Source organism: Diabrotica virgifera, chromosome 4, assembly GCF_917563875.1.
Source record: "Diabrotica virgifera virgifera chromosome 4, PGI_DIABVI_V3a".
Lineage (NCBI taxonomy): Eukaryota > Metazoa > Arthropoda > Insecta > Coleoptera > Chrysomelidae > Diabrotica > Diabrotica virgifera.
In genome coordinates, this window is record NC_065446.1 from 43,824,112 (window position 1) to 43,835,949 (window position 11,838).

Consider the following 11,838-nt stretch of genomic DNA (forward strand, 5'->3'; position numbering starts at 1 on the left):
TATAACTGGTATATTCTAATAACCGATCAACGATGACCAGTAGAAACGTTTTGGGATCTCAAATTTCTATTCTTTAAACCGGAATATTCCTGTAACCGGTATTCTAATAAGCGGGTTCGACTGTATTTGTTTTTGTGTTCCGTAGAAGTCGTTTTCCATCCTTTTTGTAAACTGTTGCCAGAGTTCATTTTTTGTTCTTCTTACCAATTGCTTTGTTTGATTTCGTATTCTTCTATAGGTGTCTCTGGATTCTGAAGTGTTTGATGTTTTATACTTCATGTAGGCCTCTCGCTTCTCTTTACATTTCTCTTTTATTTCTTTTCTGAACCATGCTCTATTGTTGTTGTTTCTTTTGTTCAGTATGACGTTGCGTTGTCCTAGAGCTTCTGTTGCTGCATCTTCAATGTTGTTTTTAATTTTCTCCCAGCTCTCGTTTATATCTTCGATGTCGTCTATTTGTTTCAGTTGTATCTTCAGTGCTAGCCTCCTTTGGTCCATTTCTCTTGTAGAATAATGATATATACTGCTAAAGCCACTTACAAAAAATGATATTTCGTAAATTTTTCGTTGTTTGGTCTGTATAGTGTCACAACTCAAAAAAAATTTAGTAGTGCTAAACGTATAAAAATATTGAAACGTATTAAAATAGTTATAGCCCAGTCGGGATAGCATTAGACCTTGCATTAGGAGCTGCCCCAAATTTTATTTTTCTAATCTTTAGGGAGGGTCAATATTAGTATAAATTTAAAATCTCGAGTGCATTCCGCCTTTGCGTTAGCCGCCATCTTGATTTTAAACGAGAACCGTTTTTGCCTAATATCTCCGCCATTTTCAATTTTTTGACAAAAATTGTACAAACTGAAATTATTGAAAATGCGATTTTCTATAATTTCATACATTATAATTTTTTTCGTGCGGTAGATATTTTCCGAGTTATGAGGGGAAAATAGTGACAGTTGTAGCATAATTATTGAATTATTGAATTATCTCGTTTATTATTAGTTTTTCAAAAAATATATACCTACCTATACAAAAATGAGGAGAATTAAATTTTGTACAGTTTTGATGCCGTACATTTTTTTGATAAAATCAATATTTAAGGTAGTACGTATGTGGTAAAGTTGCGAGCGTAGGACCTGATTGATTTTGTAGCAATTGTTTTTGTTCAATATCTCCGCCATTTTCAACTTTTCGACAAAAAGTGTAAGAACTGAAATTGTTGCAATTACGATTTACTACAATTTTTCGAGAGAACCAGTGGCGGGTCTACAAGGGGGGAAATGGGAAAATTCCCCCCAACAGGGTCCAAAATTAAAAAAAAAATGTTGAAACATCACGATATATTAGCTGACATAAAACTTAAAATATCGACAGACAAATTCAACCAATAGAACCCGCTAGTTAATAAAATTAAGTGAACTTAATGCATATAATGTCTTTTTATGTCTTTTATATATTTAGTTTGGTTGATGTTTCATTGGAAGTTTCAAAAATTGTATAAAATATATTTCTCTTTATTTTTGTTTATGTACAATTATGTCGTAAAGTTAATAATAAATGAGACAATTCAATAATTATGCTTCCCCTCCGCTTCCATTATTTTCCCCCTTAACTCGGAGAATATTGATCGTCTAAAAAAATTGTGCCAAAGAAATTGTAGGAAATTGCATTTCCAACAATTTTCTTTCCCACCATTTATGTTGAAAAGTTGAAAATGGCGGAGATATTAAGCAACAACAGTTCTGATTTAAAATCAATATGGCGGCTAATGCAACCGCGGAATTCAGTCGAGATTTTAAATTTTCACTACTATTGATCTCTCCTAAAGGATAGAATTATAAAATTTGGGGCAGCTCGGAAACAAAATTCAATTCAATAATTATGCTCACCCCACCACTTTTTACTATTTTCCCATGTAACTCGGAAAATATCAACCGCATGAAGAAAATTGTTAAATAGAAATTGTAGGAAATTATATTTTGAACAATTTTAGTTGAAAATGGCGTAGATATTGAACAAAAACAATTGCTATAAAATCAATCCGGTCTTACGCTCGCGCCATTACCGCATACGTACTACCTTAAATGTTAATTTTAGCAAAAAATGAAAGAGACCAAAATTGTGTAGAATTTAATTCTCTTCATTTTTGTATGGACACATATTTGTTGTGGAACTAATAATAAACGAGATAATTCAATAATTCAATAATTATGCTCCAACTCTCACTATTTTCCCCTCATTACTCGGAAAATATCGACCGCACGAAAAAAATTAAAATAAATGGAATTATAGAAAATCGCATTTTCAACAATTTCAGTTTCTACACTTTTTGTCAAAAAATTTAAAATGGCGGAGATATTGAGCAAAAACGGTTCTCGTTTAAAATCAAGATGGCGGCTAATGCAACGGTGGAATTCAGTCGAGATTTTAAATTTATACTAATATTGACTCTCCCTAAATATTAGAATAATAAAATTTGAGGTAGCTCCTAATGCAAGGTTAGGCCTGTTATTCGTCTAACCCGACTGGACTATTATTGTTCTAATTTTAATAGTTTTTTAATTAAACCCGAAAAAATCTAGCACAAATTTTAAACGTCGTTTTCTCGATATTTTGCTGTTTTGATTTACGACACTGTTTGAGCGGAGGTGAAATACAGGGTGCGCCAAACCTCTGGTTTTCTTTGATTACGGCTAAACTATGAGATATACAAAAAAATTTTTATAACAAAACTAATGTGTATCAAAGAGGTCTATAATTTAAAATTATTTTCAATCATACAGGGTGAGTCAGAATGACGGTATGAACCAAAGTTTTATTTTTTAAATGGAACACCCTATATATTAAATCATTTTTGAATATATTATTTAAAAATATGAAAAATTTGTATAAGGTCTTATAGGCCTAAAGTTAATAATTTTCGAAATATTTACATTTTTATTGAGAAAAATGGTAATATTTATAGGGTTGTGGATTATGTTTCCAAGGAAATAAAAATTTAGGTGATAGGTCAAAGTTTTTACAATATAGTATTATTTTTAAATAATTTAATATTTTTTACTTTTAGCCATAAAATATACAGTGTGATCACTATTTGCAAATACAAAATTTTCTCATTTTTTTTAAATGGGACACCCCGTATAGTAGTTTTGCGTTTTGTAGTAAATATTACAACCTTTCTTTTGGTATAAGGTTATTATGTACCTAGCATGTTTCGTTTTGTAGATATTTAAAAAAACTATAGATTTTACGTTTTTGCGGATTTTTTATTTAAAATCTTTTTTGCAAAAAAAATAATTATAATCTGGTTTTAGAAACATACACTAAAATATAAAATATGAAAATAAAAACGTAATTAAAGATTAAAATAAATCGTATGCTAGTACAATTCAATTGAATTTAATAACTTTAAATTATTTTACAAAAAATATTTTACCATATTAATGAATGCATAAATTAGTTACTAAATTAAATAAACAACCAAATTTTAAATCAATCGTAGTAATTCTTCTACCGCAGTAACTTTCCTGCACCAAATTAATTGTCAGTTATATTGTATTTACGAGTAAGATCAGTTAATAACTTTTTAATTTACCTACATCTTAAGAACGTATAAAGTATGCTTTGAAACAAATGAACGTTATGGAAGTATATTAAGAAGTAAATAGTATCTATGTACTTACTCGTGTCACAAAAGCTGGTAATAATTTCTAATGGTTTCGCCCAAAACAAATGTCATATCCAAAAATTTTTCGGTTAAAAAATTTAAATTTAAAATATAAAAAATTGTTACAAAAATTTCAACTACAAAAGTATTACCAGCTTTTGTGACACCAGTAAATACTATTTATATTAGTAAATAATTTGGCTGATACATTTAACATTCAGCTATTTTAAAGCATACTTTATAATAATTTTTATATTCTCAAGATGTATGATGTATGTAAGTAAATTTAAAAGGTAAATTAAAAGTTTAACTAAATACAATTTAACTAGCAATTAATTTGGTACAGGAAAGTTGCTGTAGTAGAAAAATTACTACGGTTGATTTAAAATTTGGTTGTTTATTTAATTTATTAACTAATTTATGCATTCATTAAAATGGTAAAATATTTTTTGTAAAATAATTTAAATTTATTAAATTCAATTGTATTGTACTAGCAATTGTATTTATTTTAATCTTTAATTACGTTTTTATTTTCATATTTTATATGTTAGTGTATGTTTCTAAAACCAGATTATAATTATTTTTTTTTGCAAAAAATTTTTAAATAAAAAATCCGCAAAAACGTAAAATCTATAGTTTTTTTTAAATATCTACAAAACGAAACATGCTAGGTACATACAACCTTATACCAAAAGAAAGGTTGTAATATTTACTACAAAATGAAAAACTAATATACAGGGTGTCCCATTTAAAAAACATGAGAAAATTTTGTATTTGCAAATAGTGATCACACTGTATATTTTATGGCTAAAAGTAAAAAATATTAAATTATTTAAAAATAACACTATATTTTAAAAATTTTGACCTATCACTTAAATTTTTATTTCTTTGGAAACATAATCCACAACCCTATAAATATTACCATTTTTTTCAATAAAAATGTAAATATTTCAAAAATTATTAACTTTAGGCCTATAAGACCTTATACAAATTTTTCATATTTTTAAATAATATATTCAAAAATGATTTAATATACAGGGTGTTCCATTTAAAAAAATACAACTTTAGTTCATACCGTCGTTCTGACTCAACCTGTATAATCAAAAATAATTTTAGAATATAGACCTCTTTGATACACATTAGTTTTGTTATAAACATTTTTTTGTATATCTCATAGTTTAGCCGTAATCAAAGAAAACCAGAGGTTTGGCGCACCCTGTATATTGTATTTTGTGTTTTAGGTTCCCTAAAGAAAACATGTGGAATAAAACTAGAAGAGCCCAGATCGACCTGGATTGAAAATCAAACGCCTGGCGCCAATGGTCTTAATATTATTATAGCTGATTTTATTGAGCTAACGGACTGTAGATATGTAAAAGAGGTTATAAACCTTAATCAAAAGCTTCTTTTAAACAATAAAAAATATTAAGCTTTAATAGACTTTTAATGATTACTTACTTTGACTACCAAACTGACATGTATCGCATTTTTAAAAGCATGCCTATACTAACTGCATGTAAAAATGTAACTACTAAGATGTCAGATCTGTGCAGGTTCTATGACCAAATGTGATTCAAGTGCATGATAATCTGCATCTACAAATTATTATATTGCAGAAGAGAGTTTAAAAACAAGTACAACAAATGATCGTTTTTTGCGTTTGTATGAAAGCAGTCTTAGATAAAGAAAAAAGTTACGACCATTGGCACATTTTTCTTGATAACTGTCATTTTTCTTGATAAAGAAAAGTCAAGATGAAGCAATTTTAGACTCATAAACTGAAAAAAATATCCTTAAAAAACACCAGCCATAAAAGCTTACACATTTTTTCCTCCGCCTCAAAAAATTGATATGAATCTAAACAATCAATAAATAGTTAACAATGCTAAATTAATATGAATAAAATAGAAACACTTGAATCGAGACAATAGAGCAGAGACAATAGAGCACAGCATATATATAATATATTAAAGTTTTATACATAACATAGTCCTTCTAGTCGAAGTAAGCCTCTTGCAAAAGAAGGGAGATAGAATAAACATGAATAATTACCAACCAATTAGTCTTTTACCACATCCATATTGTATACCTAAGAAATAAAGTAAAGCAAGGGAAACAAAATTAATCTGCAGAAATTACAAGAAGAGTAAGAATAACTTGGGTATTACTAGATAGCCTAAGGTTTTTATTATAAAAAAACTCCTAATAGTTTAAAATGAAAGGTTTTTGAACATGTATCAAGATATACAAAACCATAATACGACCGACAGTCGTAGTGTGACAAACGAATGGAGACGCAGACACAACGTGGGGGAGACCGGGGCTAGTTGTCACAGGGGTAAGTTGTCACAATGCCGATTTTTGCCTTATTTGTGAAGTTAAGACGCTGCGCCATCTACATGCGAAAGGTTTTACTCATCATAAATTACACACAAAATATTGCGGAGATCGGCCAATAAATATTTCTCTTATTTATATTAATGTGTTTTGAGGCTTCTCATGTAAAAATTTTAAACTTCAATCATCTCGTGCTGTGAGTAGCGTTACCAGGTGTCCCGATTTGCGCGGGACGTCCCGATTTTCAGGGGTCTGGGGACGCGTACCGATTTGTACCTGATCGGGACACTAAATGTCCCGATTTTCACCCACGAAAACCAATTTCAGGACGACTTGCAGTGAATTTTATAACTATGTTATAAAAACAAGGCACTCCTAAAAGCGGTAAAATCGAATGAAAAATATAATTTTAATAAAAAATAAATAATTTACTTAATCTACGATTTTTTTTGTAATTTCGTCTGATTATTATTATTATATAGGATTAAATACAGATTATAGAAACACCTTGTTGTCCAGTAAATGAACGGGAAATACGGCGATACCGTGTAATTTTCAGGATCAACTCCGAATTGTATGAAAATTTGGACGGCTTGTGCCGTTAGTTGCTTTTACTCGGGGGGTGACATTCACCCCTAGCTGGGGGGGTGAAAAACCGCGCGTTTAAAATAAGTCCGGAGATGCATAAATTGACTAAATTCTAAGCAATTTTAGTTCTATAGAATTTTAACTTAGTTAATACTTTTCGAGTTATTTACGATTGAAAATGTTTATTTTTCGACAAAAAAATCACGTTTTCAGTCGATTTTCACAAATAACTCAAAAAGTAAGTATTTTATCGAAAAAACTATTTTTTAGCAAAAATGTAGCTTAGAAAAAAACAAAGGGAGCTGTGTATTCGTAAAGTATATAGACCCAGCAAAAGCAAATTTGTAGCTAATGAAAAATACGTTTCCATTCGTCAAATTCCAAATCAAATATTTCAACGTGAAATAACCAAGAAATGAAGCACTTTTCGGGAAAAACCAATTAAAACTTTTTTAATCAAGCTTTATTTTATTGTTTTAAAAAAGTTTCTAGCATCAAAACTAAGTGAGTTATGCTCAAAATCAAGTTGACTCTTTTTTTGGTAAAAAAATTGTGAAAATCTCCCTCTACTTAGCACCCCAAATGAAATTAATCGTTACCGCTTTACAAACAATTTACTTTTCCTATGTATTTTTGAAATGATTAAAAGGGCCTGAACGAGTCACTAATCACGAGTGTATGCAAAATATGAACAGCCATATTTGAACCAATTTTTGAAAACCTACCTACTTTTTACTCCTTGAGATTTTTAGTATCCCTAATACTTTTTAAGTAATTTTTGAAAAAAGGGCATTTCAAATATTTTAGAATTTCTTTTTTTACTATAAAACCAATTTTTTTCAAAACTAAGCACTCCCAAAAGGCAAACCTTACAGATCGTTTAAATTATAAACATATAAAGTAAATGGTAAAGCGGTAATGATTAATTTTATTTATGGTGCTAAATAGGGGGAGATTTTCACCATTTTTTTTTACTAAAAAAAGGAGCCAACTTTATTTTGAGCGTAACTCGCTTAGTTTTAATGTTAGAGACTTTTATATAAAACAAAATTAAAGATTTTTTTAAACACTTTTAATATGTTTTGCCCGAAAATTGCTTAATTTTTTGGTTATTTCAAGTTGAAAAATTCGATTTGGAATTTGACGAATAAGAACGTATTTTTGATGGGCTACAACTTTGCTTTTACTGGTTTTATAGACTTTCTGAACATACAATTTTTTTGCTTTTTTAAAAGCTACATTTTTGCTAAGAATATTTTTTCGATAAAATTATTCGAAAAGTATTGACTTAGTTTAAAAATTATATAGAACAAAAGTTTTTTAGAGTTAGTCAGTTGATCCATTTTGAGACTTACCTTAAACGCCCTTTTTTCACCCCCGAGAAGGGGTAACTGTAACTGTCACCCCCCAAGTAAAAGCAACCAACGGTACAAGTTCATCTTTGAAGTAGACAGTAAGTAGAACCTAAAACCCGAGTTAGGGTTGTCCCGATCTACAACCCTAAATCCCGATTTGTTTTTGCTTATGTACCGATTAAAAACAAATCGGACCTGGCAACACTAGCTGTGAGTGAATTTGTGAAGCCAAGGTAAGAAAAATGTATTTTAAAGGATACTGTCAATCTTGCAGAATACATATGTAGGCATATTTTAATATATTTATTCATTTGAATATTTTTTATTTGACAATGACTTACGGAAGGTTATGTGAGGCTAGTTGTCACATATTAAACGGGGCAAGGTGTCACTGTGACAACTTGCCCCGCAGCATTTAAATATGTTGAAATGATTGTAGACCGTATTAAAATCAAATTAGATTGCTAAATAATAGAGGATAAATCATATTTATTTTGTCATTTGTCACATGTATAACTACGTATTTGTGAAAAAGTGATTTAATACCTAAAAGGGTTAAATGGCTGTTCTATAGGTAGGTACCTCCTTGCTTTAGGGAACGGTAGCGTTGCCATTCTGAGACTATAATCCGTGTTACAAATAATATAATTATTGCTCAGACTCTGCTTTTGTTAGCGGCTCGGTAAAACATAATATTTTATAACGTAATAGAAAACTTGTATTGGTGTTAATACCTAATTACTTTTAGATGGTTAGAACATACAAGCGGAAGACCAATCGAGTTACTCCATCTTTGGATGTTTTCTTGAGAGCAGCAGAAGCTGTAAGAAATGAGGAACATGCAAAATCTATTAGGAAAGCTGCACAAGATTTTGGTATATATTATCGGAGTTTAGCAAGGTTTATTAAAAGAACGTCGGAGACCAATAGAACTGTTCAAATGGTATACAAAAAATCTCGACTCGTGTTCTGTGACAGGGAGGAAATCGAACTAGAAAGATATTTGAAAAAAGCTTCTGATATGTACTTTGGTCTAACACCTATTGAAGTAAGAAAACTTGCATATGATTATGGAAAAGCACTAAATAAACCATTACCACAAAAATGGAATGATAACGCAGTGGCAGGCGCCCATTGGTTTTCAACTTTTCTAAAAGAACATCCTACTTTGTTATTGCGGACTCCACAACCCACAAGTCTTTCTAGAGCTACAAGTTTTAATAGAACAAACGTTGCGCTCTTCTTTGAAAACCTGGGAAAGGTGTTTGATAGATACAAGTATAATTCTTTTGACATATATAACATGGACGAAACAGGGATTGTCACGGTACAAACACCAGATCGAATAGTTGCCAGGCGAGGTTTTAGACAAATTGGAAGCTTGACATCTGCTAAAAGAGGTAACACTTACTACATTAGCCGTAGCTGTGTCTGCAACTGGTAATTCTGTGCCACCACTCTTCTAATTCCCACGAGTCCACTTTAAGCAGCAATTTCTCGGAATGGCGCCACCTGGTAGTGTTGGGGGTTCAAATCCCTCGGGATGGATTAATGAGGAGCTCTTCCTAGCGTTTCTCAAACATTTTGTGGCTACTGTAAAATGCACTAGAGAAGCCCGTTCTATTACTGCTATATAATCACGATTCCCACCTTTCTATAGCTGCATTGAATAACGCTAAAGAAAGTGGGATCGTAATGCTCTCATTTCCGCCTCACTGCAGTCACAAATTGCAGCCACTCGATCGAGGTGTATTTGGTCCGTTGAAAAAATTTATAAATTCTGCTTGCACAGCATGGATAAAATCAAACCAGGAAAAACTATTACTATCTATGATATACCTGGTATTGTGGCAACTTCTCTACCTATGGCACTAACTCCGTGTAATATAATGTCGGGATTTAGGATAACTGGTATCTATCCCTTTAACAGGGATATATTCTCAGAACAAGACTTCCTCCCCAGTTACGTTACCGATCGAGAGAACCCAAATGAAACGAAAGTGGGTACATCTGACACCCTAGGAGGGGAAATGAACTAATGTGTACAGGACACGAAGATCGTGGGTTAGATACTATAGAAAACCTAGAGCAAAGCAGTAAGAACATTCAAAATACACCAAATAATTACTTTGCCAACATCCAAGAAAATCAAGATCCGAATGAAAACCTTAGAGGTAAGAATCCAGCGTTTTTAACTAATAATTCCTTTTTTAAAACAGGTAGGTATATCCTCCCTGTTTTGAACTTGAACAAATCAAAAGTTGAAGAATTTTACACGTTTCTATTTTTAGGTCCCTCGGAGATACCTACTACAAAACAAAATACGTCATTTGGAAGCGACACCACCCAAAGGATTTAAAGCAGCGCTGTCTCCAGAAATGGTTCGTCCTTTCCCAAAAGCTGCGAACAGGACCAACCGCATTCAACGCAAGAAACGCAAATCTGCAGTTATAACAGATACTCCAGTCAAGGATGAAATTATGCAGGAAAAAATGTCTAGGCAGAACAAAAAAATATACAAAATATCTCTCTGCTACCCAAAAAAAATGTAAGGCAAAAAAAAGAAGACATTTCATCGGACGAAGACGACTGTATATGCCTTGTTTGCGGAGAACTTTATAGTGCTTCTATTGAAAGTTGGATCCAATGTACAGCATGCAAACAGTGGGCACATACAGACTGTACCAATGGAAATGCATTTTATGTGTGCCACAATTGTGACTCGAATGACGATATGTAATTTTTTCAAAGTTTGTAAGTTCTTCTTTGAATAAAAATGTTTTATTTCCGTTTATTTTATTATTGTAATACTGTGACAATTTGCCCCAGGTACTGTGACAACATGCCCCATCTAGGGGTATGTTGTCACACAAATCATGTCGAAGGTTAAACCATCTTACCATTTTAACCGCTGGTATCTAAAATTTTAGAAAAATATGAATGGATAGCCTACATATCAACTAATTATCTGGAGAAAGTTTTGGTTAAAAAAAAATAAAAAGTGTTTGAGTTACAGAGCCTGAACCAAAAACTGTGACAACTAGCCCCGGTCTCCCCTATTTAAGTCTCTCTTCGGAAAGGAAAATCTAGTGTGATATAAAGACCAACACACTAATATGAGCAGGACATGTGATATGTAATAACGACAATCGCCTTACAAACAATCATCATCATCATCAATCAGCCCTTTGCATCCACTGCTGGATATTGGCCTCCCCTATTTTCCTCCACTGTCTTCTGTCCTGGGCGCTTAGAATCCAATTAGTGGTCATTCTTTTTATATCGTCCGTCCATCGCGTGGGTGGTCTTCCTCTACTTCTTTTATCGGCTCTTGGTCTCCACTCGAGCAACCTCTTTGTTCATCGTCCATCTGTCAGATGGGCCCCATGACTGGCCCAGTTCCATTTAAGTTTAGCCACCTGACATACAACATCTGTGACTCCTGTTCTCCATCGTAGTTCTTCGTTTGTTATTTATGCTCCCGCAGTGACACACCAATCATCCTTACACACAATATGTTTTGGGAAATACCAGACGGAAGAAGGTCTGTAGGACGGTCAAGAAAATGGTGGAAAGTGTAGTCAGAGAAGATCTGGAGAAAATGGGAGTGATATACTGAGAAATAGTATCATAGGACCAACAAACATGGAAGGCAATAGTAAACGAGGCACATACTCACAAAGAGTTGTAGCGCCATTGATGATAACCGTGTATATACAATTCCTGTGTTTTATTTTTGAAGATATTCTTCTTTAGCGGCGAATCGATTGAGGGTAAAATTTGATTGATCCGCGCGCATACGCACACCGACAGTATGGTATTAGTTGTTATACGGGCTCTGATTGGGTGTTGAAATTTTGAAATGATCTGTCGATAATTGTTCAATATGGA

At 32.1% G+C, this 11,838-nt stretch overlaps 1 protein-coding gene across 1 annotated transcript in view; it reads left to right on the forward strand.

Annotated features, from left to right (window-relative positions):
• The window catches only part of LOC114325918 (PI-PLC X domain-containing protein 3), an 82,040-nt gene extending 76,937 nt beyond the window's left edge, over positions 1-5,103 (forward strand). Inside the window, exon 5 of the mRNA XM_028274069.2 lies at positions 4,909-5,103. Within this exon, the coding sequence (XP_028129870.1) occupies positions 4,909-5,096 (188 nt within the window). The 3' untranslated portion in view covers positions 5,097-5,103. The remainder of the gene's footprint in view (positions 1-4,908) is intronic.
• The last annotated feature ends 6,735 nt before the right edge of the window (positions 5,104-11,838 follow it).